Here is a 26,388-nt window from a genome sequence, read left to right as displayed (position 1 = left end):
AGTTCTCTCAGCACTGGGAAGAAGAAAGCAGGATTTATTATAACATTTAGCTCGCTGTCTGATAGACAAACAGGAACTCTCCAAGGGTTCAGGCCAGCTGGCGGCATGTGGTAGGTGTTGTGTGTTTGATGGAGAGAGGGGAGGCAGAGCTTCAAGGCTTCTGCCCTTTCTTAGGGAGCAGAAATACCCACTGTGACTTCTTATAAACAACTTGAGAGAGAGAATTTTCTCTTCCCCATGGAGGCAGATTGCCTGAGACAGAGATCAATAGAGGATGTTAAATGGATAAGCTGGAGGGGCAGGGGATGAGCCTTGGGAGATTACAGAAGTGAGGAGGAGGAGGAGGGCCTCTCCAGCAGCGGGGCCGTTATCCGGTGGCACCGTCTGATGGTCTGATGAGATCGTTTGAAAGATAGTAGGGATGGAGGAGGGGCCGTCCGCAGGGGCAACAGGCTCCCTCTTAGCTCCGCCGCCCCTGCTGGCCAAGCGGCTCCCATTCTTATTAGTAGGACATTAGGGGGCAGGCGGCCTCACCAGTGCACTGTGTCGTTTACTATAGGCGAAGAGTCCCTGACCATTTTTGTGGACAAGCGGAAACTGAGCCGAAGGTCAGAAACAGCCGGAAGTGCCCCTGCGGTCGGGGGCAGTGGGAACAGCTCGGCCGTGTCCCTGGAGACCCTGCACCAGCTGGCGGCCTCCTACTTCATCGACAGGGAGAGCACCCTGCGACGGCTGCACCACATCCAGATAGCCACAGGGGCCATCAAGGTAACGGCCCGAGAGGTACTGGGAGCGGGCGGGCAGGCAGAGAGGGCAGGGACGGGGGTGCTGAGTCTGAACCGGCTCCGAGTCGGCCAGGCCTGACTGATGTGGGCACAGCCAACCCTCACACGCGGTCTGGGTCTCCATTTCTGCGGCAAATAGTCGTGTGGCATCTGCCCTAAGGCAGGCTGAGGCCGAGGGACTGTGGGGAAAGGTAGACAAGATCCCTGCTCTCTGGAGGTTACACTCTAGTGAGGAATGAAGGTAATAAACAAGTGAAAATCAGCGAAGTAATTTCAGGTAATGACATAAAGAAAAGACTGAGTCAAACATACGGACTCCCAGGGGTGAGAGAGGGCAGCAGCTGGTGGTAGCCAGACTGGTTGAGGGAGGGCACTTTGGGTTTAGACTTTAAGGCTGAGATCTGAATGATTAGAAGCCCAGCTGCATGTAGAGCCGAGGGAACAGCAAGTGCTAAGGCCCTGAGGCAGGAACCAGTGCGGTGCCTTGGTAGAACCCAGAGAAGGCTGCTGTGACTGCGGGGAGGTGAGATGCTGGTACATGATGCAGTTCAGAAGTAGGCTGGAGCCAGATTACATGGCTATGATAAGGAATTTTAATATAAGTCAAAGTGCCATGGAAGACAAGCAGAGGAGTGACATGAGTCCATGTATGTTTGGGAAAGATCAACAGTTACTTTAACTGTATTAACTATAACCTCCATCCCATCTTCTCTTCTTATATCTAGAGTTCTAGGAAAGGTCATGTTTTTTAGGGAGGAGAAGACTAGTAAAGATGCTTGAGAATGCTGGATATTCTCTTCCTAAAGTTAGGAGGAAAATCTGAAGTTTGGATGCTAAGGTCCACCTTGTCTCATATCCTGCTTTTATCCCATCCAAGAGTCACAAGGAAGTTTTGTTCATTTAGTCAGTCAGTAAATAATTACTGAATGCCCAGCATGAGTCAGGCACTGTTCTGGTGTGAACAAAACATATAAAGTTCCTGCCCCTGGGAAGCTGAAATTCTAGTGGGGGAGACACAGTGAAATACATATGTAATGTCAGGTGGGATTAATGGTATAAAGAAATGAAGTTGGGGAAGAGGATAGGGGGTGATGGGGACATGGTACTTGAGGGGAGACCAGACAGAGATCCGAATGAAAGGAGGGGGTGAGCCCCGTGGGTATCTTGAGCCAGTGCGTTATAGACAGAGGGGAGGCAAGTACCATTGCCCTGTGGTGGGAGCGTGTTTGGTCTGATCCAGGAGCACCTCAAGCGTAGCTGGAGTGGAAGCAAACAAGGGGTGAGGGGGGAGCTGAGGCTGCAGTGGTTACGGGGCCAGGTGATGAGGGCTTTACTGATTCGGGAAGAGAGGAGAACAAGGGGTTCCGGAGACCGATGCAGGAACTCTTGCTGTGGTCAAGGCGAGACAGTGGTGGCTGGGACCACGCTGGTGTTATGGGAGGTACTGAGAGGCTCGCGGGTTCAGGTTGTCCTCTGATGGTAGAGCACGCACAGAGTTAGCTAATAAAGTGGAAGAAAAGAGTTAGGATTAAGTGCAAGATTTTGGGCCGGATGACACTGTGGGAAGGTGCAAATCTGAAAAAAAAATGAATCAAGTATTTGGTTTTAGACATACTGGGTTTGACATTCCTGTAGGGTACCCAACCAGAGATCAGAGATCTCTAACCAGCAGTTAGATAGAAGTTAGTTAAGAGAAAGGTCAGGACTGGAGATATAAATGTGGCAGACAAATGTACACCCACATGTGGTTGGTATTTAGAACTGTGGGAAAGGATGGATGAGCTCACTCGAGGCACGAATGCAGCTAATAAAGTGGCCCTTGGGCTTAGAGTTGCGAATCACATCAATATTCAGAAATGCGCCGAAGGAGGCGGCTTCAACAAAGGAGGCTGAGACACAGCAGAAAGGTATGAAGAGAACCAAAGCCAGATCCCCAAGGCATGTGAAGGAAGTGTTTCACGAAAGAAGGAGCAGGTTGCTGTGTTCAGTGCTGTGGAGCAGTCAGACTGAGAGCTGACCTTCAACTTGACAACATGGAGAGGAACTAGCAGCCCCGATAAGAGCAGTTTCAGTGGCGTGAAGGGTACAAAAGGCTGAGTGGAGAAGGCGCAAGAGAGAGAGAGAGACAGAGCAAACTGACGAATCAGAGGAGGAGAAACTATCCTTTAAAGGTTTTGCTGTTTCAAAAAGTTGAAAAATAGGTGAGAGCTTGAGAGTGATGGGGGGGGGGTCAAGGGAGTTGGTGTCTGTGTTTTTAAAATGGGGATATTCCAGGGTATTGGTTAGTTGATTGAAATGATTCAGCAGAGCAGGGGAAAGTGATGATGCGGGAGAGACAGGAGATCATTGCAGATGCAATCGAGGACGTGAGAGAGGTTGACGTTCTGTGCTTGAACATAAACACGTCATCCTGTGTAGCAGGAGGCGGTACAGAGCACCCAAGCACAGATGCAGCGGGATGCGGCAGTGGGAGGATGCGGACCTCCTCTTCTGATTGGTTCCATTTCCTTGATGAGACAAGCCAAGTCTGTGGCTAAAAGGAAGAAGGAGTTGTTGAGAAAAGGATGGAGGAAGTGATCTTTTCAGAGAGTGAAGTGTATCAGTTGGCTGGATAAATGGAGGGGAATGTTGGGCATCACTGAGGGCCCCTTTGAGACTCACAGTCATTGCTATTAACATGAAGCCAGTCAGCAGAGTTGTGAGTTTTATCAGCTACATTCAGCTGTTTGTATTCAGGCAGGCATGGAATAGATGGAGAGTTGGATCTAACCAAGATGGGTGTGTGTGTGTGTGTGTGTGTGTGTGTACAAGATGAAAGAAAAAATAGACAAGGGAGTGGATTGTATATAGAAAGGAGTGATGACAGTGATGGATCAAGGGAGTTGAGACCATTAAGGGATGACAGAAAGTGAAAACTTGGCCAGGGCCAAAGACTGGAAGACTAAGTTGTTTTGATGACTTGTTAGTGGGAAGAGACTAAAGGAGGTGCAAATGTGTGATGCTTAATATATTGAGATTATAGAGGGAGTGCACTTACCGACAAAAATCAGGTTCTGGGGCACAGCCATGGGTGTGGGTGGCTAAGATGGGGGAGAAGATGAGGAGGTGAGGGGGCCAGGGGATGAAAGGATTACCTGCATGGGTGCTGAAGTCAGCAGGAATGATACAGACCTGGGGTGGTAAGAAAGAGGGAGGAAAGCAAGCTAAAGACTGAATATCCTCAATGAGTAACGGAGAGTAACAAGAGAACCAGACTGCAACATGGAGGGGCAGTGGGGGACAGCATCCTGATGGTTCTACTTCAAAGGAGCCAGAGATGCTTCGAGAGGAAGGAAGCACAGCGTTCAGGGTCACAGTGGCAGACCCACCTCCTCCCTTGGGCTACCAGGGGTGTGAGGTGTGGAAAAGCAGACAGCCGCACCTAGAGAAGCCTGCAGGGGGACCATGTCCTCCAGATCTGCTGGGTTGTGGTTAGAGCAGAAAGGTGAGGCAGACACTTGAGAAGAGATCAAGGTGATAGATATTTTTGCTGCAGACCGAACGTGAGACTCATTGAGCACAGTGGAGGTTAACTGAAGAGAAGGGGTCAGGTTTGGGAATGTCCGGTGTCTGGAGGGAGCCTGAGAGAGGAGGAAGGCTGAAGTTCATGTGGATTTAGGGTCCATTTGGGAGGCTGGTATCTTAGGCAGCTTAAGATGATGGAAGGGCCATAGAAGCATAGAGGGGGCTTTACCAAGAAGACAGAACACTGTGGAAACCCCTTGTGTCCTCTCGTGGGCTCTGTCAAAGTTGAAGATTTGGTCTTATGCATTCATGAAAGGTAGGCTGGGATCACCAACTCCACGGTCCCATTAACGCCCCTACATCTTACTTTTCACTTTCCGTCACTCCTCCATGGCCTCCTTTTCCTCTTTGCCTAACTTAGATCCCCTGAGCCATCACTAACATCACTCCCTCGCATGTATCTTCAACTTGCCCTTTGCCTCCTCTTCATGGCCACTGCCATTCCCGTGATTCAGACCCTCACCAACTCGTACCCAGTTTTCTTGCGTAACTAGTCTTCCTGTCTGCACACTCAGCTCTGCTCCCTGGTTCACCTTCTGTGCTGCTTGCATGAGTGCAAATCATCATATCGTATCATCCCCCTGCTTAAAATCCTTCAGTGGCTCCCGACTGTCCAGGGTGGCAGGGGACGCAGTAGAAAGAACACAGGCTCGGACCCAGGTCTGAGCTCTGCCACTACTCACGGCCAGGCTCTGAACAAGTCACCCAACTTCTCTGAACCCCTGTTGGCTCCTTCTTAAAACTACTGAAAAATCAGAGTAACTTCTACCTTGAAGGATTTCTGTGAAGATGAAATAAGAAAATATATAGAAATCATGAGCCACCACAGAGCTGGAGCTTGAAAAGGGATCATTCCTCCTCTTAACAGGAGGCCACTGACGATCTATCCCTGCTGCCTTTTTAGTTTCAGCTCCAAACAATCCTTTTACACTCTTCTCGAGCCCTGCGTTCCTCTCAGCCCTTCACTTGTTTACAGACATGGAACCCCGGTCTAGCTACCTACCAGTCTTTATTCACATATGCCATGCTCTTGTGTCTCCCGTCCCTGGCACCTGCTGTGTGTTTTGCTTCTAGTGCTTGTCTGTTGACCTGAATAACTCTTCCTAACCCTTCTTTACTCGGCTCAAAAAGGTGACTCTTTGGTGAAGCCTTATCGGACTCCCAAGGTAGGTAAATGCCCCTCTTCGGTGCTTCAAGCACGTGCCTCTTTCACAGGGATTATCATTTGAACTGAGATCATTAGCTAATCTGACGACCTCAGAGACTATGAGGTTTTTGTGGGAGGGACTGTGTCTTAGGCATCTCTGGTGTCCAGGAAGAGTACACAACATGCTATGTGATGGGTAATGAGTAAAGGTTTGTTGAATGAATGAATGAGTCACTGACCCCACTTTTCCATGGGTTAGGCTCATCTCAGTGTGTGTGCAAGGGCATATAAGTGTGTTTAGTTGAAAGAAACAAGGTAGCTTGCACATCAAGATTAAGATGAAGAGGACTCTGGTGAGAAGCATCAAGGACCTCCAAGAACGAGATGCTAAATCCAGTCCAGACTCATGGACCTTGTGAAGGATGGTAACACTCCCAGGTTACTCTGTTTCTTGTTGGAACACACGTCTCTACTTTTTCATCTCTACCTGCTTCTCTTGTTCAAGTTCCTTCCTGTTAATTCTAGGCTGGCTGTATCCCAGTGACTTCAGCTTCCATTTAGCTTTGCCTCACTTTGGAGCTGACTCTGACCCTGACTGAACATTATCTTTGTGTTTCATCTCAGCCACTGCCCCGTCTCTTGTTCACTGTAGTTATCCTCAGTTCCTTGTACAGAGTAGGTGCTTGATAATTATTTATTCTGAATTGTGTAAGTGTCCATCATCCCCTCTTAAATTTTACTGGACTCACCTTTCTAGCAAGGTCTGTGGGAGGGAGAGGGCGAGGTGGCCCGGCCCTCAAAGCCACGTCTGTCCGTATAGCAAGGGCGCCCTGCTGCAGATCCCTGCTCGCTAACACTCTTCTGCTGGTGCCGCAGCGCCCGCCGCCTACCCCCTCTGCTGCACATGGCTTCGCGGTGGCCGGGCTGGCTTCCAGCGCTGCCATTACTCTGCATGGAGGTAGGTGGGGGCGAGGGGCTCTGCTCACCTGCTCAGCCTTGGCGAAGGAGAGCCTCAAGCATATCTGCCCTTTCGTTTCTCTGAGCAGGTGTGATCGTGTCCACCTCCCCACACACAGCAGGGGGGCTTGGAGCAGTGGGGACCCTGTTGCACGCGTACCGTATCTGGCACGTGGTGAGACACTCAGTAAAATGCCTGATAGACAGGCTACCTGGTTTAGTGGGAAACAAACTTACTCACGTGAGAAGAACTGGGACTGGGTTTCAGCCTTGATTCTAACCTATGTCTATGACCTTGAGAAGTTATTGAACTCCACGACACGGGCTTACCAACTGTTTGACCCATCTGTGCCCAGGGCTTACATTCAGCTGATAAGGCCGCATCAGTGGTTAAAATATCAAAACACTTCCATACCAGCTGGTGGACCGCCTCCACCCCTCCCCTGGATCCCCTGGACCTCCCCCCACAGTAACCAAAGGACTTACGCACCTCGCGAGGCCGTCAGGACCCGGCTTTGGCACCGCGGTTGGTACTTCTTCTGGTTAGTCAGCTCACCCTGTACCTGCTGATACGTATTTGACTGTCACCCCTGACTCTGGGTCATAGGATTGGGGGTGACACCAAATGATATAGTTCACATGGAAACACTCAGCAAGCTGTAAAGGGCTGAATGCACATTCATCCTGTGCATAATACTAGCGAAGGGATCAGAGCCCTGAAGGAGGGGAGGGGTGTACGTAACTGAAGGCTGAGGAAGGCCTTGGTAGGGAGGGTTAGAGAGCTCCTAAGCCGCCTGAAATGAGCCCGGGCAAAAGTTCATGTGCACTACAGGAGAGCAAAAGGGAGTGGTTTTCACAAAGCAAAGCATCCTTAAAGCGACTTGTCCAGATTCCTCACTGCAGCAGCCTGGGATTCAATTTGCAGCTCTTTGAATCACACACCCTGTCTGTCAGCCTTGCTCTCCTGGCCGGCCCTATCGCTCACAATTAGAAGCCCATTTTACCTGCACTTAGCTTTGTAGGTACCACCCCCCACCACCAGCCGCCTGAGTAGGACATGAGCAGCCAGGAAGTGAAGGGCAGGGACAGGGAAGCGGGCGCACCGGAATGAAGGTTTGCACAATCTGGTATTTATGGAAAATTGGCTGTGCTAATGAACCTGAGATCCAGCAGGGCTTTCTGAAGGCAGGACGGTCTCTGACAACAGACCAATTAGCACACGATTATTTTCTCTTTCTGAAAGCTTATCTGAGACGCTCTTTGATTGCATGCCTGAGTGAACTGCACTCTCCATCACCTCTGTGGGCCCTCTTTATAATCTGCCGAAGCTGCCTGCCTCTTCTCCAGACAGAGGCACAGGGCTCTCTGGACCAAACTGCCAGACCCTCCGGGACTTTCACTGCATGGGGGGCAGGAGGGAGGGGGTCCTTAGCCCACCGTGCGCATCAAGTCAGTGCTCAGACAGCATCTGCAACAGGAGCCTCTCCAGCTCCCTTCTTCCTGCCTCTAGGGAGGACAGGGTGGCTCAGGGCAGAAGAGCAGTGGAGAGGGCAGTGGCTTTGGGATCTAGCAAAACCTGGGTGAGCCTTCGTCACTCATGGCGATCTGGCTTGAATCCTTCCCTCCACCAGGGAGTGAGCGGGGGGGATCATGGTCTTTGTCTCTTCCTCCTCCCCATCCTTGCACCACAGTTAACAAAGTGAAGCTACTCACTTGCTGAACAAGATGGTGGTGGTGGGGGAAGCAGATGGCTCAGTGGTCGCTCGGTAGGGACAGTGGTTGGATAAGGGCGGAGAGGGCCCCCTTGGAAGTGGCCCTGCTTCTGCATAAGGCACGTAGCTTTCTCCCTGCCTGGACCTGATGCTGGGAGTCACCAACTCAGGAGGGGTGGATAGAAAAGCCAGTGCAGAACGGTGTGGTGATGGTGTGATGGCCAGTTTACCTGGAGGTGGGAACACCCAAGCACCATGCTCACCATCCCATTCTGCCCTTCAGCCCGCCCCATCCCAAGAGGGGCCGGCTTCCCCAGAACGGCTGGGCTAGTAGTCTTGGCCACAGCTCTTCCTGCAGGGATGTTTACGCCGTATAGATAAAGAAGACTTTACCTCGAAATCAGCCTAGCTCTGCCTTCCCTCTGCAGTCTGACAACCAGCCAGCCACCCACCCACTCAGTACGGAGCTATCACTCAGCACCTAGTGCCCACCCGTGGAGGGAGGCGGGCGCACGTGTAACACCAGGCCTACAGAAACATGTTTCCGCTTGTCTGTGAACTCCCGGTGGCAGTGAGTGTGTCTTACTGAGTTTGGGATTCTCCTTGAAGATGTGCTAAATGAATGAATGAGTGAAAGAACGAATTAATGCGTCAGATGAAACCTAGCGTGGCAGGTGACTAGCTGTGTGACCTCAAAGAAATCATTTAACCTTTCTGGCCTTGGTTTCCTCACCTTTAATACAAGCATCACAATGTCTCAAGTCTATCCAGTGTGTCCTGCCCCCATGTGCATGTACTCAGGAGAGGGCAGATCACAAAAATATTCTGGATGAACTGGTCTGTTCACACTTGTCTTTAGTGATGTCACTGAAATGGGTTGAACTCATTTTAATTTTCGGCAGCCCTTTGATGTGTCCTCATGGGAGACACAGGGGGCTTTGAACTGGAGTCTGAGAACTCGATAGTCAAAACCCTGTTTTAGCCACTCAGCAGCTCTGTGGTCTCAGGCTGCTGTAACTCCCTGAACCTCGGTTTTCTTTGAAGAGTGATAGCAGCGGGATTTGTCTCCGAGTTAATGCAAAAGTTAAATGGGATGATGTCGGAGGAGGAGCTTGGAAACAGTGGCGAAGTTGTTCCTGCCTGTCATGGCCTTGGTCCCGCTCCTGGTCCCGGCTGGGTCTTGCTCCTTCTCACGCCCTGGGTCTTCTGCTGCCCCTTGGTCTTCTGCTGCAATCATCTCTTTTTACCCCAATCCCCCCTCTTTCCACCCTATCCCTACTCATCCCTCAAGGCCAATTTATGGGTTACCTTCTCCAAGAAGCCTTCTCTGACTACTTTCAGCTAGAAGGATCTCTCCTGTCTCTCTCTTTCCCGTATTATTAGTCAGTACTACAGCATTTCGCACTTAATTACTCTGTTCCGTGTGTATTTTGAAAGATGAAGTCTGCTAAATTCTCTTTAAAGGTGTCACTTACACTTTGGTATTCACCATGATGACTAGCCCAGCCGGGTAGCAGACGCACACGCGACACGCTTTCACGCCCATGTGTCGGAAATCATGCTGCCCCTTCCTCTTCTCAGAGAACTTCCCCTCTCTTCTCTTACTGTCCACTTTCTACTCCTCTTTAAGGACCAACCCAGTTGGTGTCTCCTCTGCAACATCTTCCCTTCTTTAGAGCTGTGCCTTCCTCAGGGCTCACTATGACCCGTTGCTTCTGCTCAGCGTGGATGCGTATTGGTCAGCTGCGTACACACCTGCCTCCCCCCAAGGTGGGGCACACCCCCTGGGGGGCTCACTCATAACCTGCACGTCTTTCTGCCCACCTCTCCACCCTGCAAGCCCTGGAGCAGATCCATCATACATTCTCTAATTTAGTGAGTACCATGTGCCAGACACTGTTAATTGCTGTTGACAACATGATGAGCAAAGTAACTAGGAGCTTACCTCTGTGGAGCCCTTAGGGTGCGGAGGACCCAGGCTTGAACCAGATACTCACAGAAAGGGATGGAACACTGGGGAGCGTGTGCTTGCTGCGGAGCAGAGGTGCCTGGAGCTAGGAGAGAAGGCCAGAGGTGTCAGGGCAGACTTCCTGAAGAACTCCGAGAAAAGCACTCTGGGAATGTTTGATAAATTGGATGGAATTGAACAGTGGCTGCTCAATAAGTACTCGCTGATTGGTTGATTGATTGTTGGCAAAGCCTTTGGAGATCCTGAGAAGAAAGGGCCTCAGGTCCCCATCATTCTTACTACATAATTATTTCAGGGCATTTAAAGCGCCCCATTTTTCATTTTATACTTTAAACATCAGGGAAAAACTGATAGGCCAACTTTATAATATTTTTAAATGACTCTACGGTGTTTTGGAATATTACATAGCTATAAGAGTTTATGTATATTTAATACACTTATTAAAATATGTAGTAAGCTCATGGCCGATTTTCTCTAAGGACGGCTCAGTGCCGACATGGGACTTGAATGTTTAATATTAATAATAATACTCATAACTCATATTTCTCTAGTGCTTTTCATCTTTGGGATCCCTAAAGCCTGTGAGCACCACATCAAGTGGATGCAGCTGGGCTCGCCAGCGGGGACAGCATCCGTATCTGGCCTCCTGTCTTCCTCTGGGGGAGGATGAGGGGGAACTCCAGCTTGAGGGTCCAGCTTCCTCTGCCTGCGCTGAGTTTTCTCTCCCCAGACACAGATTCCCTTTGGCTTCCTCTGACAACCTTCCACTTACGGACAGCTGCTTCCGCCAGCCCTGTGCCACTGGTACCCGCTGTCTTAGAACAAGGGGAAAAGTGGCTTCACGCTTCCAGGGTAGGGAGACACGTGCCCTTCCTTGGGCGGGTCAAGGACAGGACACAGAGCCTGAGACCGGCTGACTGACCGGAAGGTGGACGTGCAGAGGGGAAGTCTTGGCTCATCATCTAAACCCACACCCTGCCCCTCCTTCTCTAGGTCACAGAGACCAGGACCGGCCCCCTGGGCTGCAGCAACTACGACAACCTGGACTCGGTCAGCTCTGTCCTGGTCCAGAGTCCGGAGAACAAAGTGCAGTTACTTGGTGAGTTTTGCTGTGATGATTTTCATGCTTTTCATACCTGGTTTAAAAAACAAAAACAAAAACAAAAACCTTGGCTCACCAAAAGGAAAAAGCTGAAGACCAGAACTACCACTCGTTTGGGGACCTGTATTCAATAACTTCCTATCATTCTTTGGAGAAAACATCTTACCTGGTTTACTTTACACCTAGACCATTGCTCAAGCTTTTCAACACCCAAATCCTCCCACCTCCTAGTCCGTCCCGAGACCTCTGTCACTGTCCTGCCTTCATGCCTTGACCTAGTTCAGTGATCTCCTGTGTTGCCCAAAGAACCCTCTGCCTTATCCTAAGGACACGCTGGGGACAGCTGGCCCTTGCAGAGTGGCTGTGGGGCACCATCTCTGGCTCGATGAAGAGCTGTACAAACTGTAGGACCTCTGGTTACCTTGGGCGTGGTCCCTGCCTTCTGTTACCGGTCTGCAGTCTTCCATGGGAGATCAAAGCCAGGAGAAGAGTTTAAGAGGAAGGGGAGCTTCAACCAGAGACCGAACAGGCAGAAGGAATGGGAGCGCCAGCAGGTCTGGAGGCTGGGAGACGAGGGGTGGCATTCAGCTCCTGCTCTCTGTCCCCCAAGCACCCCGGGGGCAGAGCTCTGCAAACTGATTCAGACAGAGCTGTTTGGCAGTGGGAAGAGTTCATTCTTCTTAAGGCCTAACTGAATTGGACTCTGTTTCAGATATTATTGTCTTGGTATTACAAAATCAATAGCCCTCACCCAGGATCTACGATTACAAATTCCAGGCAACCTGAGCCAGACGCAATCCCTCAATGCTTTAGGAATCAGGGAATATATAATAATCGAAAGGACGAAAAGAATCCTTCACTGAAAGCCACCCAGGGCAGTTAGCACCCCTCTTCCCCCGTGTCCCTGGATGGGCTGGCTTTGTGTCTAGAAATTAGCGATGAGTGAAGTTCAGAGTGTCTGGCGGTTCATTTGGAATAGTTTATAGCGTTTAATTTTATAGCCCATCACTCATGCAGACATTGCTCGGGGCACTTGTTTTATAGCAAGAGGAAATGTTATGGTGAGGAGGAGGGAGATAACGGGGGAGGTGAAAAGAAAGGACTTGCAGGGGGATGAGTATGGAATGCAAGTGAATGTGGCCAGGGTGTGTGTTGGGGGGACCGCTCAAGGGCCCTGGCGGCCACAGCGTTAAAAGAGGAAAATTTAGGCGCAGTTCAGAATAGGAGGTAGGTCTCAAACAAGCACAGCACACGCCTACTGCAGCCACAGCTCTAAGTTCCGTTTTGAGGTCCGCTGAGACTGGGAGACGTTCTTTGGGCTCCCTGATTTCCTGCCAAGGACAAGGTCAAGGGTGTGACAATAAAGGGCTGGCAGACATCTGATGAAAGGGGAGCACATCGTGTTCCTCACTCGCCTGGCACAGTGTCTCCCAGTGGCCCTACAGGGGGAGCCTCCTGCAGGTCTGACCTCGAACCTGGCCAAGCTGCACCCAAAGGCATGTCTGTCCTTCATTTATCTCTTGATACGCTTCCAGCAGCCACCCCGTGTGGCTTGAAGCCAACTCGGAGTATATTCTGCTGCGGAAAACCAACATCTACTCCAGATGGGTAGGAAACCGGAAGCTTAGAGCAATTCAGTGGAATATAAACATGACCAGAAGCAGCGAATCAGGAGAGAGAGCTGAGACACGTTTATCCCTCTCCAGGCTTGACTGAACTTGGGGTGTCCCCCACCGTCCTACTTTCAGATCTCCTTAAAGGTTAAATCATGAGATGGCCAGGCAGTCCCAGTTACATGAGATGACCCAGGGGGGCAAGGGGAGGGTCTGACACCAAGGTCACATTGCTAGTGCTGTGACTTGGGCAGGTCGCTGTGGTCACTGGGCTTGGACTTCCTCACCTGGAGAGCCTCAGTATGACCGCCAGTGGCCCCTGCAGTCGTACATGGGAAGGACTTGGTGTAGCGCCGGGCCACTGCATACCCACACCACCTGTCCCTGCCTCCTGCGGCGGGCGGCCGCCTCGGTCATCAGGGCTAAGGTGGGAGGCCCAGGAGGGTCAGCGTCCAGGTGGGAGGCCTGCTGCTAATCTCGGAGAAGCCAGAAATAGGATGGCTATTAGAGGCGGGGCAAAGAGCCCATCAAGCCTTGATTCTTCCCCCACGAGGGCTATAAGCTCTTCTTTCATCTGAAATGTCATCCCATCCCATCCTAGAAATGCTGATGTGTAGCCGGTAAGCCCGTTCATATGTCACGCACGCTCTCAATTTGGCTGATGTGAAGGGTTCAACTAAGCCTTAAGCTCTGAGGTTCCCCATCTCATGGGGGCAGCAGTAACCGTCCCAGCCAGCTCAGCAGGATCAGGCCCCGGGGTGGCCATCCTTGGGCCCAGGATGCACACGTCAGCAGAACCCCAGGCAGGGCCCCAGCAGCTGTGGGTGTGGGGAACTGAGTCCCCGCTGGTCCCCCCCGGGCCGTTCCCTGACGCGCCCTCCCCCCAGGCCTGCAGGTGCTGCTGCCCCAGTACCTGCGGGAGCGCTTCGTGGCCGCGGCGCTCAGCTACATCACGTGCAGCTCCGAGGGCGAGCTCGTCTGCAGGGAGAATGACTGCTGGTGCGAGTGCAGCCCCACCTTCCCGCAGTGCAACTGTCCCGACGCCGACATCCAGGCCATGGAGGACAGCCTGCTGCAGATCCAGGACTCCTGGGCGACGCACAGCCGGCAGTTTGAGGAGTCAGGTGAGCAGTCGGCCGACCCAGATATTCCCCCTGTTGATGGGAAGTGGCTGTGAGGTGCAGGACAGGAACACGGGGAACAACTGGCTCTGTGACCTCCAGCAGGTTATGTATCGCCACCCCAGGTCTCAAGTCACCTTCTTTTGTTGTATATGCAAACAGACCTAATACCTACCCAAGAGATGTGTTTCAAGGACTTAATAAGCTAAGGTACGTAAAGTTGAGGGCACAGGCCTTGTCTGTCTTGTTGCAGATTCCACAGTGCCTGCACATTAAGGGGCACAGTGAGTATTTGGTGAATGAATGAATGAAGTACACAGCGTGTTTCTAGGAGGTGCCTAGTACATGCCTGTTATTGCTTATTGCAGGTGTAATGGAGATCAGTGCCACCTTGACACTTAGGTTCAGAGGACGTGTTTTGAGTGTTGGCTCTGTATTATGGTTTGAATGTTTGTTGAAAATCTAATGTCCAAGGTGATGGTATTAGGAGGTGATTAGGACACGAGAGCAGAGCCCTCATGAATGGGATTGGTGCTCCTATGAAAGAGGTCTCAGGGAGCTCCTTTACCCCTTCCACCATAAGAGGAGCACGCAGCAAGAATTCGGCCGCCTGCCACCCAGAAGAGGGCCTTCACCAGACCCCGACTACTGGCATCCAGAACCTCTAGCCTCTAGAGTTACGTATCTGTTGTTTCTAAGCCACCAGTGTGTGGCGTTTTGTTACAACGTCTAACACACACTCTTACGGACCAGTTTTATGACCTTGATTTAGCCGTACACCTTCTCAGTGCCTCTTTCTTCATCTGTAAATGAGGGAAAATGATCATAATGAGTGGATGGATGGCTCATATGGGACAGTGTAGATAAAATTACAGTATAAAGACCTCTACGTGGTATAGTCATGTACTTCAGTACTAAATGAATGCTAATTATATGGCTATATCTCAAAACCCCTTACTGTTGGATAAGACAAAGCAAATGAAAAAGGTTATGTATTATATACATACAAATATTATATGAATATATCTAATACTATAATTTATTAAATGTAATACATATTTTGTACATCATTATGTGATGTTTAAAAACATACTAGCCAATACTTAATATTATTGTGGACATATTTGTAGAAAACATTTAAAAAATATACAATAAGAAAAAAGAAAACAAGAGAGTAACATCTAGATAAAGATGAAGGGGAAGTTTAGGCCCTTCAAGTATATTTGCTTTGCCTTATTTCTTTAAAAAAAAAATCTGAATCCAATATGGCAAAAATCTTTGTGGTGGGCAGATGGGAGTTTACCTTGTTATTCTGTGTGCTCATCTGTACACGGACATGTTGTATAAAATGAACTGAGCCCTGCTGGCTGTTACCATGCTATTGGTTAAGGTCATTACTAGGCATGGTTCTCCAATCATCTGGGTAGGGGATGAAGAACCAGGTGCTTGAGGAATCAGAACGAGCTGAGACCCCAGGCATTGCCACCTCCAGCCCTAGAAGAGGCATTTGGTAGTGGAGGAACGTGCCACCTCCCAGACTAGTGGGGGCAGGATGGGTCAGGTAGCGCTCGATCACGGGGAAATGACTTTGGGCTTTGAGTACTACGAGTTACTGTTAAGGGGGGGAGGAGGGCTATCTGGACCCACCCCCACTAGGAGACCGATGGCTGCAGGTCCCAAGGGAAAGCAGATTCCAGATCATGGACAGAGATCTGATCATGAGTTCAGAAAACATGCTGTATAGAGGGATGTCTGAAATGAAGTCAGACTTGCAGTAGGAGCTGAGAACCAGAAGGCACACTGCTTCTGGATCAGCTTTAAGAAAGAACAGGTATCTGGCCAAGAAGTCAATCTCAAGAGAGGAAGGGTATCCTAGAGTCAGAGAGAAGGATGTAGAGAGGAGAGGCTGGTCTCCAAGACGACTTCTGAGCCGGGTGCTCGGTCTTCTGTGTCCTGATTTGCCAGTACTGTGTGCGCGCCCCTTCACCAGTGCCTCACACCTTCCCTAAGGGTGCTGTGGTGTCACTGAGGATCGTGAATGACTTACAAGGAGGTGCAAAGGTCAAGAGACATTGTCCCAAGAGGTCATTGGCCCTGTGGGTGGTGACAGAGATGTGTTTTGAAATTCGTAAGTGTATCAGAGACAGAAAGGATGGTTAAGAATCCCGGAGCCGTATCTTACAGTGTGTCAGTCATTTCTCAGTAAAGCTGTTTTAAAAGAAATGAATAAAGGGAGAGTGGACGTGAAGCCACCTCCCTCACACAGAGACTGGAGGGCAGGCGGGCCTGGGGAGGGCGCTCCTGCCTTCCCCGGGTCTGCACGGCCCCCCCTCAGCTCAGCCCTCCCGTCTCTGCCCATCAGAGGAATTCCAGGCCCTGCTGAAGAGGCTGCCGGACGACAGGTTCCTCAACTCCACGGCCATCTCCCAGTTCTGGGCCATGGACACCAGCCTCCAGCACCGCTACCAGCAGCTGGGAGCCAGCTTGAAAGTGCTGTTCAAGAAGACCCATCGGCTGGTCCGCCGGCTCTTCACCCTGTGCAAGCGCTGTCACCGGCAGCCCCGCTTCCGCCTGCCCAAGGAGAGGTGAGCCCCCGCCCCGCCGCCCACCACGGCCGCTGGGGACCTGGGGCCTCTGAGAGCCCCCGGTCGTCTCCACCCGCCTGTGTGCCAGCCTCCACTCTGAGCTGTGTCTGAAGTGAGAGAGGAAGACAAACGAGAGAGGGAGGCTAACTTGACTTCCACATAAATTACAGTAGATTCCAACGTTATCCTCCTAATCCTCTCATTCTCACTCACTCACTTCCATTGTGGTCAGTCTTTTAGGAAAGAAAGGGGTGGAGTGGAAGCTCGGACACCAGCTGCATATGATGAGAAATACACACAGGGGGTTACTCCCCCAGGTGACTGTTCAGGGTCACAGGAGGACAGCGAGCAGGCCCCGCGCCCTCGGCCCTCACGCACGCGTGTGCGCAGCACAGATTGTGTCACGTCCACGCTGTCTGTCCTAACAGCAAGCAGCGAGGGGATATCTGTTAATTGGGGAGATACAATAAATACACAGGGACATAAAAACGAGAAAATTCTATGTGGCAGCCTCTTAAAGCCACTTAAGTTCACGTTGGTGGGACATAAATCAAAGGCCAGAGAGGAAAAAGCACCTCAGAGAAGGGGGTCTGGGCCAGATCATGCGGGAGGAGATGGAAAGGGACTGGCGCCTGTTGAGACGGAGCGTCCCCGGAGGGGAGCTGCCCCTCCCACCGCGGCACAGGTAAGGGGGGAGCCTGGGTGGAGAGGACAGACCGGCCAGGGCTTTGGAGAAAGGTGTTTCCCCCCCCCCAAAAATAATCAGTAAATGCTTACCAGGCACCAGGAACAGCGCTAGTTTCTGAGATTATATTGGTGAAGAATGCCGTGTCTGCGCTCTCAGGGTGCTTGCAGGGACGCCACCTCTGAACAAGTGAACAATAAGCAAACAATCGTCCTTGACGCTGAACACTGCATCAGTACTACGGCTCACATCAAAGCAGGGCGACCTGCTAGAGAGACTGGGTGGCCCTTTTGACAGGGGAGTCACAACAGGAGACCTCTGGGGGGCGGGTATTATAAGAGCTGAAATGTAAATCTTCAGAGAGAGCCAGCCACAGAAAAGCCCTGTTGTTGGCGAAGAGTGACGGAAGCAGAAAGAAAGGGCAGAGACCACGAAGTGGGAAAGAGGTCGGTGTGACCTCGGAGGGTTTGGAAGATGGTATTTCGGAGGCTGAGAACTAGATTAGAAACGGAGGCTGTTGGAGAGCTTCTGTAGGCTTCTGAATAAGGTGGTAGTCGGGACGGATGAGCCTAGCTGTTTCAGGACAGTGTCAAATCTTTCTAGTGCTGATCCATCAGACACCAAGCTCCAGGCCTTACTCCGTCATCCCAATGTGGTATGGTAGAGTTGCCATCATTCAGAGAATGTGGGGATTTTCTCTTCCTCATCACCTTCCCTGTCTATTAGTCAATCCCCTGCCACCCTCGGGGAAGCAGCAGTGTGTGGCTTCCTATGACTCCTGCTTCATTTTTATCTCCCCTCCCCAAGGTCCTTGTCCTACTGGTGGAACCGAATCCAGTCCCTCCTCTACTGTGGAGAAAGCATCTTCCCCGGCACCTTCCTGGAGCAGAGCCACAGCTGCACCTGCCCCTACGACCAGTCTTCCTGCCAGGGCCCCATCCCGTGTGCCCTGGGGGAAGGGCCTGCCTGTGCCCACTGCGCTCCGGACAATAGCACACGCTGCGGGAGCTGCAACCCGGGCTACGTGCTTGCCCAGGGCCTGTGCCGCCCAGAGGTGGCCGAGTCCCTGGAGAACTTTCTGGGGCTGGAGACGGACCTGCAGGACCTGGAGCTGAAGTACCTGCTGCAGAAGCGGGACAGCCGCATCGAGGTGCACTCCATCTTCATCAGCAACGACATGCGCCTGGGCAGCTGGTTCGACCCATCCTGGAGGAAACGCATGCTGCTCACCCTGAAGAGCAACAAGTACAAGCCCGGGCTGGTGCACGTGATGCTGGCCTTGTCCCTGCAGATCTGCCTCACCAAGAACAGCACGCTGGAGCCCGTCATGGCCATCTACGTCAACCCCTTCGGGGGCAGCCACTCCGAGAGCTGGTTCATGCCCGTGAACGAGGGCGACTTCCCCGACTGGGAAAGGACTAACGTGGACGCGGCCGCCCAGTGCCAAAACTGGACTATCACCTTGGGAAACAGGTGGAAGACCTTCTTCGAGACAGTTCATGTTTACCTACGGAGCCGCATCAAGTCCCTGGATGACAGCTCCAACGAGACAATCTACTACGAGCCCCTGGAGATGACCGATCCGTCCAAGAACCTGGGCTACATGAAAATCAACACCTTACAGGTCTTTGGCTACAGCCTGCCCTTTGACCCGGACGCCATCCGGGACTTAATCCTCCAGTTAGACTACCCGTATACCCAAGGTTCCCAGGACTCAGCCCTCTTGCAGCTCATAGAGCTTAGGGACCGGGTCAACCAGCTGTCTCCACCGGGCAAGGTCCGGCTCGACCTCTTCTCCTGCCTGCTCCGGCATCGGCTCAAGCTGGCCAACAACGAGGTGGGCAGGATCCAGTCCTCCCTGAGGGCTTTCAACTCCAAGCTGCCAAACCCCGTGGAGTATGAGACGGGCAAGCTCTGTAGCTAACTGGGGGCCCACTCCAGTGCTGGGTAGGGAGGGATCCAGGAATCTGGGGTGCAAAGATCACCCAAGCCCTTACCTTAGTGCCAACAGGGTGCTCCCCTGAGACTGTCAGCGCCCAGCAGACGGGACCTCGGGGCTTGGACTGAAGCAGGCAGGAGAGCGAGAAACAGCCACTGCATACACACACACACTCACCACGCTCGTGCACACATGCACACACACACACACACACTCACACAGGGAGCCCTACAGCTCTGCAGCCTTGAATCTGTACCGCCGGTGCTTTCCCAGATGAATGCAGTTGAAGGAGAGGTGCCAAGGGAGAGATTCAAAAACAGAACCGGCCAAACCGCGCAACCAACAAATCCTTAAAAGTGATTCTTACCATTCAGGAGAGCAAGAGGGAACAGCAGTGGGAGGGGCAGGAGCGCGGCCTCCCTCTCTGTGGAGTCACTTTTGTATTCTTTTTAACCAGATTTCTTAAAATGGTGTTGTTTCGTGATTCCCCACGTTGGTTCTTACTTTTTGTACGCTGCCTCTTCTGAGCCCTCCGGACACTCTGACTGCACCCCGAGCCAGCTCCCTCGGGAAACTCAAGAAGCGACACCCACGGAGGACCACTCAGGGCAGGCGGCCAGCCCTGCTCCCCATCCCTCCCGCGGCCCCCTTGCTTCCTCGGCCTCCCCAGTTTCGGGGCCTGGCTTGTTCCAGGTTCCCCGTGGCCCAGCCAGAGTTCCTCTTCCAACCGCACCACCCGTTTGGTCCACGACAGCAGCTCTGGCAAGTAAGAGAGAGACCATGTATAGGGAAATGTTCTTTTTAAAAAAAAAAAACAAAAAACCCCCAAAATATTTATTTTGTGATTGTTTTTCTTGTCAATCTGCTCCAGCCACGTGAACATATGAGTAAAAATTTACCTGGTTTAATATATATTTTTAAAAAGGCCTTTTTTAGGGGGAAAAATGAGAGAGAAAAGAGAAAAAAGGATTATTAGTCTCTTGGGCCGCCTGGATTTTTTTTTTAATTGCTCTGTGTGTGACGTGGGTGTCCATGGATGGTGGGGACGGCCGTGTGGGAAGCTGGTTGACTGGTATACACACAAGTGAATGCACATCTGGCTTGACTGTGTGTGTGTGTGTGTAAGTGAGTGAGTGAGAGAGGGGTACGTATTAAATGAAGAAATTGAGTGAGGCAGAACTCTTCCAGAGATTTATCTGGCTAGTCCACCTCCTTTTCTCCCAGGTGTGAAGGCTAACACAAGTCCTACAACCAGGATTTCCCACTATCAGGGAAGTTCTTGCTGTCACGGGGAGCTGCAGCCTTCGTGGTGGGGCAAGACCCTGCTAAAGGGGGCTCCTCTTTGCCTACAGTGCGGCGGACATCAGGAGAATTTCCCGTACTCTGCATCTTACCTTTCGGTCTGGTGTCACCTTTTAAGGAAACTGGGAAAGATGCAGACATGACATTTGGTTTTCTCAACTCTGATTATAACTTTCCCAGCCCCAAAGTCAGGTTTGACATAACACCACACAGAACAACGCATCATTCTCCCTTAGTGCCTCCTCTGGGTAGAGTGAGAAGCACTTTATAGCAAATCTTTCGGAGAATCACTTCTCTATTCTCCACATGATCCAAGTACAGCGCGTAGGCATGACAACCCCCATTCTGTTCAGGCAGAAGTCCCCACAAAAATACTAAGTACCTCATTCTGTACCTGTGGTACATCTCTGTTGGTACAAAATGAACTAGGAGACAGGAGTGATGGTCACGCCTATCTTCTCAGAGGCTTCTACACTTACTGTCATACAGAGAAGAATTCAGCATCCTATTTAATCACTGCACCACCTTTCAATCCACGAGTACCTGAAATCCGTGGTAGGTACGCAGCCTCAGGCATTTCTTTCTTTACGATTTCCCAGAAGGCTTTTTGTGTGGAAATCCGGAGTGACGGGATGATCTCGGGATGAACGCAGGTACTGGCTGCCTATTTCTGGTTCAGCGACTGCTTCCTTTGCAGGGTTTATATCAAGCTCCTCATCTGTGGAAGATGGAACCAGCAGATGTCATTTTCATCGGTGGGGGGTGTCGATGTGCCAGAGGAGTGTGCATTTGTTGGGAAAGGGGTTGCAACCGGTGGGAAGGCTTTGATACCCTCCAGGGATGGGGTCTGAGAGGTGCAAGGCAGACCTGAGAGTCTGGTATTAGCATTCTGAGTATGCACGTCTACATGCTATAGGAGTGCATGGGCAGAGGCTTCCACCCACAAATTAAAGGCATATCGTGCGTAGCAACAGTCAGAGTGGGGAGGAGAGCAGTTGAAAATGTGCTGTGCCCAGAATTAGCAGTTTGACCCACAGGAGCATGAAGGTAATTGGCCTAGCGAGAGCTGAGTCAGTACATGAGGGCTCACGTCCCACCTGAGCCAGCCCCGCAGCCAAGGGGTGGGAAACCTCAACTGTCAGTCTCTGACTCAGACAGCAGATTCGGGGCAAAAGCCCGCCAACAGAGTTATTAGCAAGGATGCTACATCGCCTGTCTCAGACTCATTGCCGTAGGAAGGTTCTGAGAAGATGCTAGCATGATGTGTTGTGGTTTTAGAAATACACGCACCTGGTTACAAAGACTTCCACGTCTTGCCTGCATGAAGGTTAAAACCATGAAGCTGAGGGTATCAACTTCATCTAAAAGTACTCTTACACATTGGTTTAATATCTAGGGGTGCCCTTCTGAGCCCAGAAGCAAGTACCATACTGGTAGAAGGCATTAATAATTAATTACAGTAGTAGACATGTTTCTGTTTGACCTACTCATCTGTTACCTGTGATGGATACCTGACTCCTCTGTTCCAAGACAGTGATGGAGTATCTGGTGTACAAGAGCTTGGATCAAAACAGCAGACCAGAGACTTGGCTTCTAGAAGGCAGGTGGAACAAGAGGGGAGCACGGGATGGGCAGGATTCCTTAAGAGGCGTTTAAAGTCTTGAAACCACAAATTCAGCATAGAGTCTCTCAGAAAGCTAGACTGAGAAATGCCACAGTAAGGAAAGGCTGTCCCCAAATTGTTGCCTTAAGAGTCTTTAATAATCAGAAGATGTGAGCTACCTATTCTCAGACACGGTTGCAAATAAAGAGTTGCCATTAATTAATTAGTACTAGGTTGTCAATACTGGTGAACGCCTTTTGGAATTAAGAGCCAAATCACAATTCAATTACTGAATATTAGCAATCTGAAATTCAACTTTTAATTGTAACCCCAAAGAGCTAATACATCAAATGCTAATCTGCCCTAATGCTCGAGACTAACACCTCTAATACGACATAATATATTTAAAACCTGCTGCTGCTAATATCATGCAGACTCATGCATCCATAGCCAGAAACATAACTGAAGACTGCTTCAAATACTGGGTTATCAGAAATAGTTCAGGTTCAGTTCCTGGCTTCCCCTCACAAATATGGAAATAGCGGTCATGAGGGCCAGAGCTGCCGTATGGGTGGATGGAATACATACATTGCCAACCTGGTGTCCTGTCCCCAGATATCACCTCCAATGTCTGTAATTTCATCACGTAAGTCTGTTCTCTTGCATATAAAAGAGATCTTTTCTCGCCATTATATTTTGTATGAAAATTAAAATGCCCTTAGGAAGAAATACATCTTAGAAGTTCAACCCGCTGGCAAAATAGAGGATTAGGTTTTTGGAGATGGAAGGCTTTTAGAGGTCGTCCAAGTCTACTGATTTCCGACACGCGGAAGAAGGGGTGGAGAGAACTTTCCCAAGGTTGTATCTATCGGTGGGGCTCCGAACAGCAGCCTAATCTGGGTCTTTCTCTACAGCTCTCTGCGAGTAAATGACATCCGGGTTGCAGGAGATGACAAGGACCCAGTTCAGGGCTTGGGTGTGAGAGTGGAGGAGAAAAGACTATTTTCCAGGAAGAAAAGGACTTCTGAGAGGTAGGAGTGTGCCCGCATTTTTAGCTGCGGTTGGTTCTACAAAAATAATCAGTTGCTGTAACAAGTGAAAGAAAAAAAAAAAAAAGTAAAGTTTCTCCCCTGAGAAGCTTTAAGCACCGAGTAGACATGTTTCCATCTGAGCTGGAGAAAAAGGATAAACCTTCCAGTTTCCCGATGACTTTTTCAGCTCGATGTTTTTTTAATTACAACATCCTGCCTCCAATTTCTTGACATTTTCTTTACAAATCTGGTAACTTCTGCAAAACATGTTCCCCGTGAAGGCTAGGGGCAGCTGGGCACCACCAACCTCCAAAGGTCTTAAGGCTGCATGGTCACCATAGCAAGTGTGTGACCTCGGTCCAGGATCGCAGCGGAGAAGAGCGACGAGGCAATGCTCTTCTGTGGACTAAGAGTCCTTGCTCCTTGCGGCAGAAAAGCAAGAGCGCATGGACCAAAGGAGCCACCCAAGACACAACGCTAAGGCCTGCACTCCAGACCTGGAAGGACAGGCTAGAAAATTCAGGTCGGGTGCCTGGCTGTACACACGTGTCTTTCTCTGGTCTCTTGTTCTGCCACCAGCCAGCTCTGTAACTGCAGGCAAGTCACTCCACTTCCCTGGTGTTTGCTCTTCTGTGGACGAGGGAGTTGGGTTTCCCATGCAGGTACTGGGGGACCTTCTAGTGCACTCCTTTCATGATGTTAAAAGCAGTGTGGTTCAGGAGACACGTAGGCCATAAGTCAGACAGACCTGGATTCGCATGGTGGCATCACACCTATATTTAAGTGACCTTAATTCCTGATATGTCTCCTTATCTGTACCCCAAGAGCTTCATCCCCATCTCCCTAAGATTTGTCTCTCCTTTCTCTTTCTGAACACTCACTTCTCTGCAGACTTCTGCTCCATCCTCTCCAACTTCCAGAATACACCTGTACCTTCAATTCTCTAAAACGGAACCCCGTTTCTTTCCCCCTCCCTCCTTCCTTTCCTCCTCCTTTCCTTCTTTTATGTATTCTTCTGGGCCATGAAGAATTGTACAATCTAATGTGGGAATGCAGAAACAAATCACAGTGGTGCATTTTCTGGCTGAGATGTGCAAAGTCCTGATGGAGCACAGAAAGGAAGCAAATCACTCCCTGGACCAGACGCTGCTGCCGTTTGTTGCGAACCTTCTAATAACTAAGGAAGCAATACTCCAGGTCTCCAGATGATTTACATATTCATGAGGGAAAGATTTACCACGTAACGCGTGCCTCTTTCTCAGAGGGCAGAAAAGAGCAGTGACAGCAGCAGAGCCCCACGAAGGCGCACACTGCGTCTTGCAGGCGCCTTTATTTCTAACTCCTGGGCACCATGTCAGCACCTTGTTGCGCAGTCGCAGTCCGAGGCACACTCAAGGCACTGCCATGGGCGATCTGTTTGATAGAGGGGATGCCTTCTCCCCTTAAGGGGAGAGTGTTCTGAAATCAGGGCTTCCCGGCTTTAATGTACATGTGATTTACCTGCAGAGTTGATTTCAGCAGGTCTGGGTGCGCCTCAATTCTGCACTTGTCAGAAGCTCCCAGGTGATGCTTCTGCTGCTGGCCTGAAGACCATCCTTGGAGGAGCATGGTCCTTGGATAGGATGCCTGTCATCTTCCTGCAGTGCTCAGGATGCTAAAATCAGAAGCCTCCTGGGAAGTACAGGGGCTAAAGAAGCCAAAGGTTGATGATGTCTGGCCAGGAGGTGAAGACCTCACTTAAGAAAATCTTGGCCCTCCGCTAGCCTTTAACCTCTCAACCAGCTGGGAGGCAGATGCCTGGCCCATCTGTACCAGTAGTCTAAGAAGAGAAAGGAGAAATCAGAGGAAAAAGAAAGGAAACAACCAAATCAAAATTCTGTGGGCTGAGCTAGCTTGCCTGGGAATGTGTTTACAGACAAGCAGCCCCACAGACCAGCTGAATCATGCTGGTTGAGTAAAGATATTTTCCCCGCAAGCCGATCAGAGTAAATCTGTTCCGAAGTGGGACCGGGAGTTTCTGTCACTCTACAGAAACATACATCAGATGAGATGATTAAATTCGCAGCAGCAAGGTCCAAGCACCCAGAGGCCCCTGACTTTAGACTGCTAAGGTGCCATACCACCTCTAGGTACCTAATCTAAGAAAAAAAAATGAATTACTTCTGTTTTCAGTTCTGTCCCCCTCTCCTGCAGCCTGTGCGATGACTACCTTTGCATCATTAATAAAAACAGCCACCAGAATTTATGTAGGGTCATTCTTCCAAGGATCACAAACTTGGAGGAATGAATCAACGTTATTTGTTGAGAGTTTTCAGAGAGGAGACACGGGGAATTAAACAAACATGTATTTAGTATGTAGACTCCCTTAAGTCAAAAACCTTTGCAGATGACTTATATTATGAAACTTGGGGGTGGCTATACAGCTAAGTGAAACAGAAGCTGGACTTAGCATGCTTTCTGGTGTCAGGCTGCTTGGCTTCAAATCCCCACCTCTGTCACTTAACAATTGTTAGAGGCGGGATGTGTCATTTAATCTCTTTCAGTTTGCACATCTGTGAAAAAGGAGCAATACCTGTGTGGCTGTCATAGGATGCTGTGATGGTCAAATAAAGCATAGCATGTAACGGGCAGGGGTAGGCTCACAGTACATGATCAGTAAGTGGGGGTTATTTTTATCGCATTCAGTAGTTCCTATATTTAGAAGAGAAGTGAAGGAAAGGAAAAAGAAATATTTATACCACTCGCCTGCAGAAGCAAACTTCTTCCTGGAAACAGAGAAATGTATCATCCAGGCCCTTACATAAGGGTCATTAGGTAATCTAATACAAAAGGTTTTCAATTGTAGGTTTGTGGCAGACATAGATAAGCCATTCACACAGATATTTCTTATATAGATCCTCTAAAAAAAGAAAAAAAAAAGCAGAGAATATGGTAATATGGCTCATCACCAAAACGCCTGTGCCCGGGCTAGGTCATGTGGCCCAGGTACCCAGGTTGTTTCTGATGATATAATTTATTACAGTGACAGCTTGGAGCAGCAGAGAGAATGGCTGGTTAACATGCCCATTAGACTGTCTCTTTCAAATAGCACCTCTTACGTGCACTTCTAGCAAGTACCGACTGCAGTCGATTCCTAGCTGAATTCCTTGATGGGCAACCAGGGCATAGTACTACCGTAATGCTTTTAGATACAGTCATGAGCCAGGCAGAGTTTACATTAGAAGTAGAAGACATGGATAGGCAGAAAGGTGGGGAAGCGTTCTAAGAAGTGGG

At 50.3% G+C, this 26,388-nt stretch overlaps 1 protein-coding gene and 1 long non-coding RNA gene across 2 annotated transcripts in view; one reads left to right on the top strand and one right to left on the bottom strand.

The window, feature by feature from the left end:
* The window catches only part of BRINP2 (BMP/retinoic acid inducible neural specific 2), a 50,087-nt gene extending 30,057 nt beyond the window's left edge, over nucleotides 1–20,030 (top strand). The window contains exons 3-7 of the mRNA XM_015235425.3: nucleotides 560–768; nucleotides 11,128–11,233; nucleotides 13,737–13,973; nucleotides 16,333–16,555; nucleotides 18,048–20,030. Of these exons, the coding sequence (XP_015090911.1) occupies nucleotides 560–768; nucleotides 11,128–11,233; nucleotides 13,737–13,973; nucleotides 16,333–16,555; nucleotides 18,048–19,164 (1,892 nt within the window). The 3' untranslated portion in view covers nucleotides 19,165–20,030. The remainder of the gene's footprint in view (nucleotides 1–559; nucleotides 769–11,127; nucleotides 11,234–13,736; nucleotides 13,974–16,332; nucleotides 16,556–18,047) is intronic.
* Nucleotides 1,448–8,960, bottom strand: LOC140688032 (uncharacterized). The gene is made up of 3 exons (XR_012062697.1): nucleotides 8,167–8,960; nucleotides 6,944–7,019; nucleotides 1,448–2,285 (listed from the first exon to the last, which is right to left on the bottom strand). It is a non-coding gene; the product is annotated as an uncharacterized lncRNA (long non-coding RNA).
* Nucleotides 20,031–26,388: the final 6,358 nt, after the last annotated feature.

Source organism: Vicugna pacos, chromosome 21 (genome assembly GCF_048564905.1).
Source record: "Vicugna pacos chromosome 21, VicPac4, whole genome shotgun sequence".
NCBI lineage: Eukaryota > Metazoa > Chordata > Mammalia > Artiodactyla > Camelidae > Vicugna > Vicugna pacos.
The sequence above is the reverse complement of the archived record's forward strand: the minus strand, read 5'-3'. Positions and strand labels throughout refer to the sequence as shown.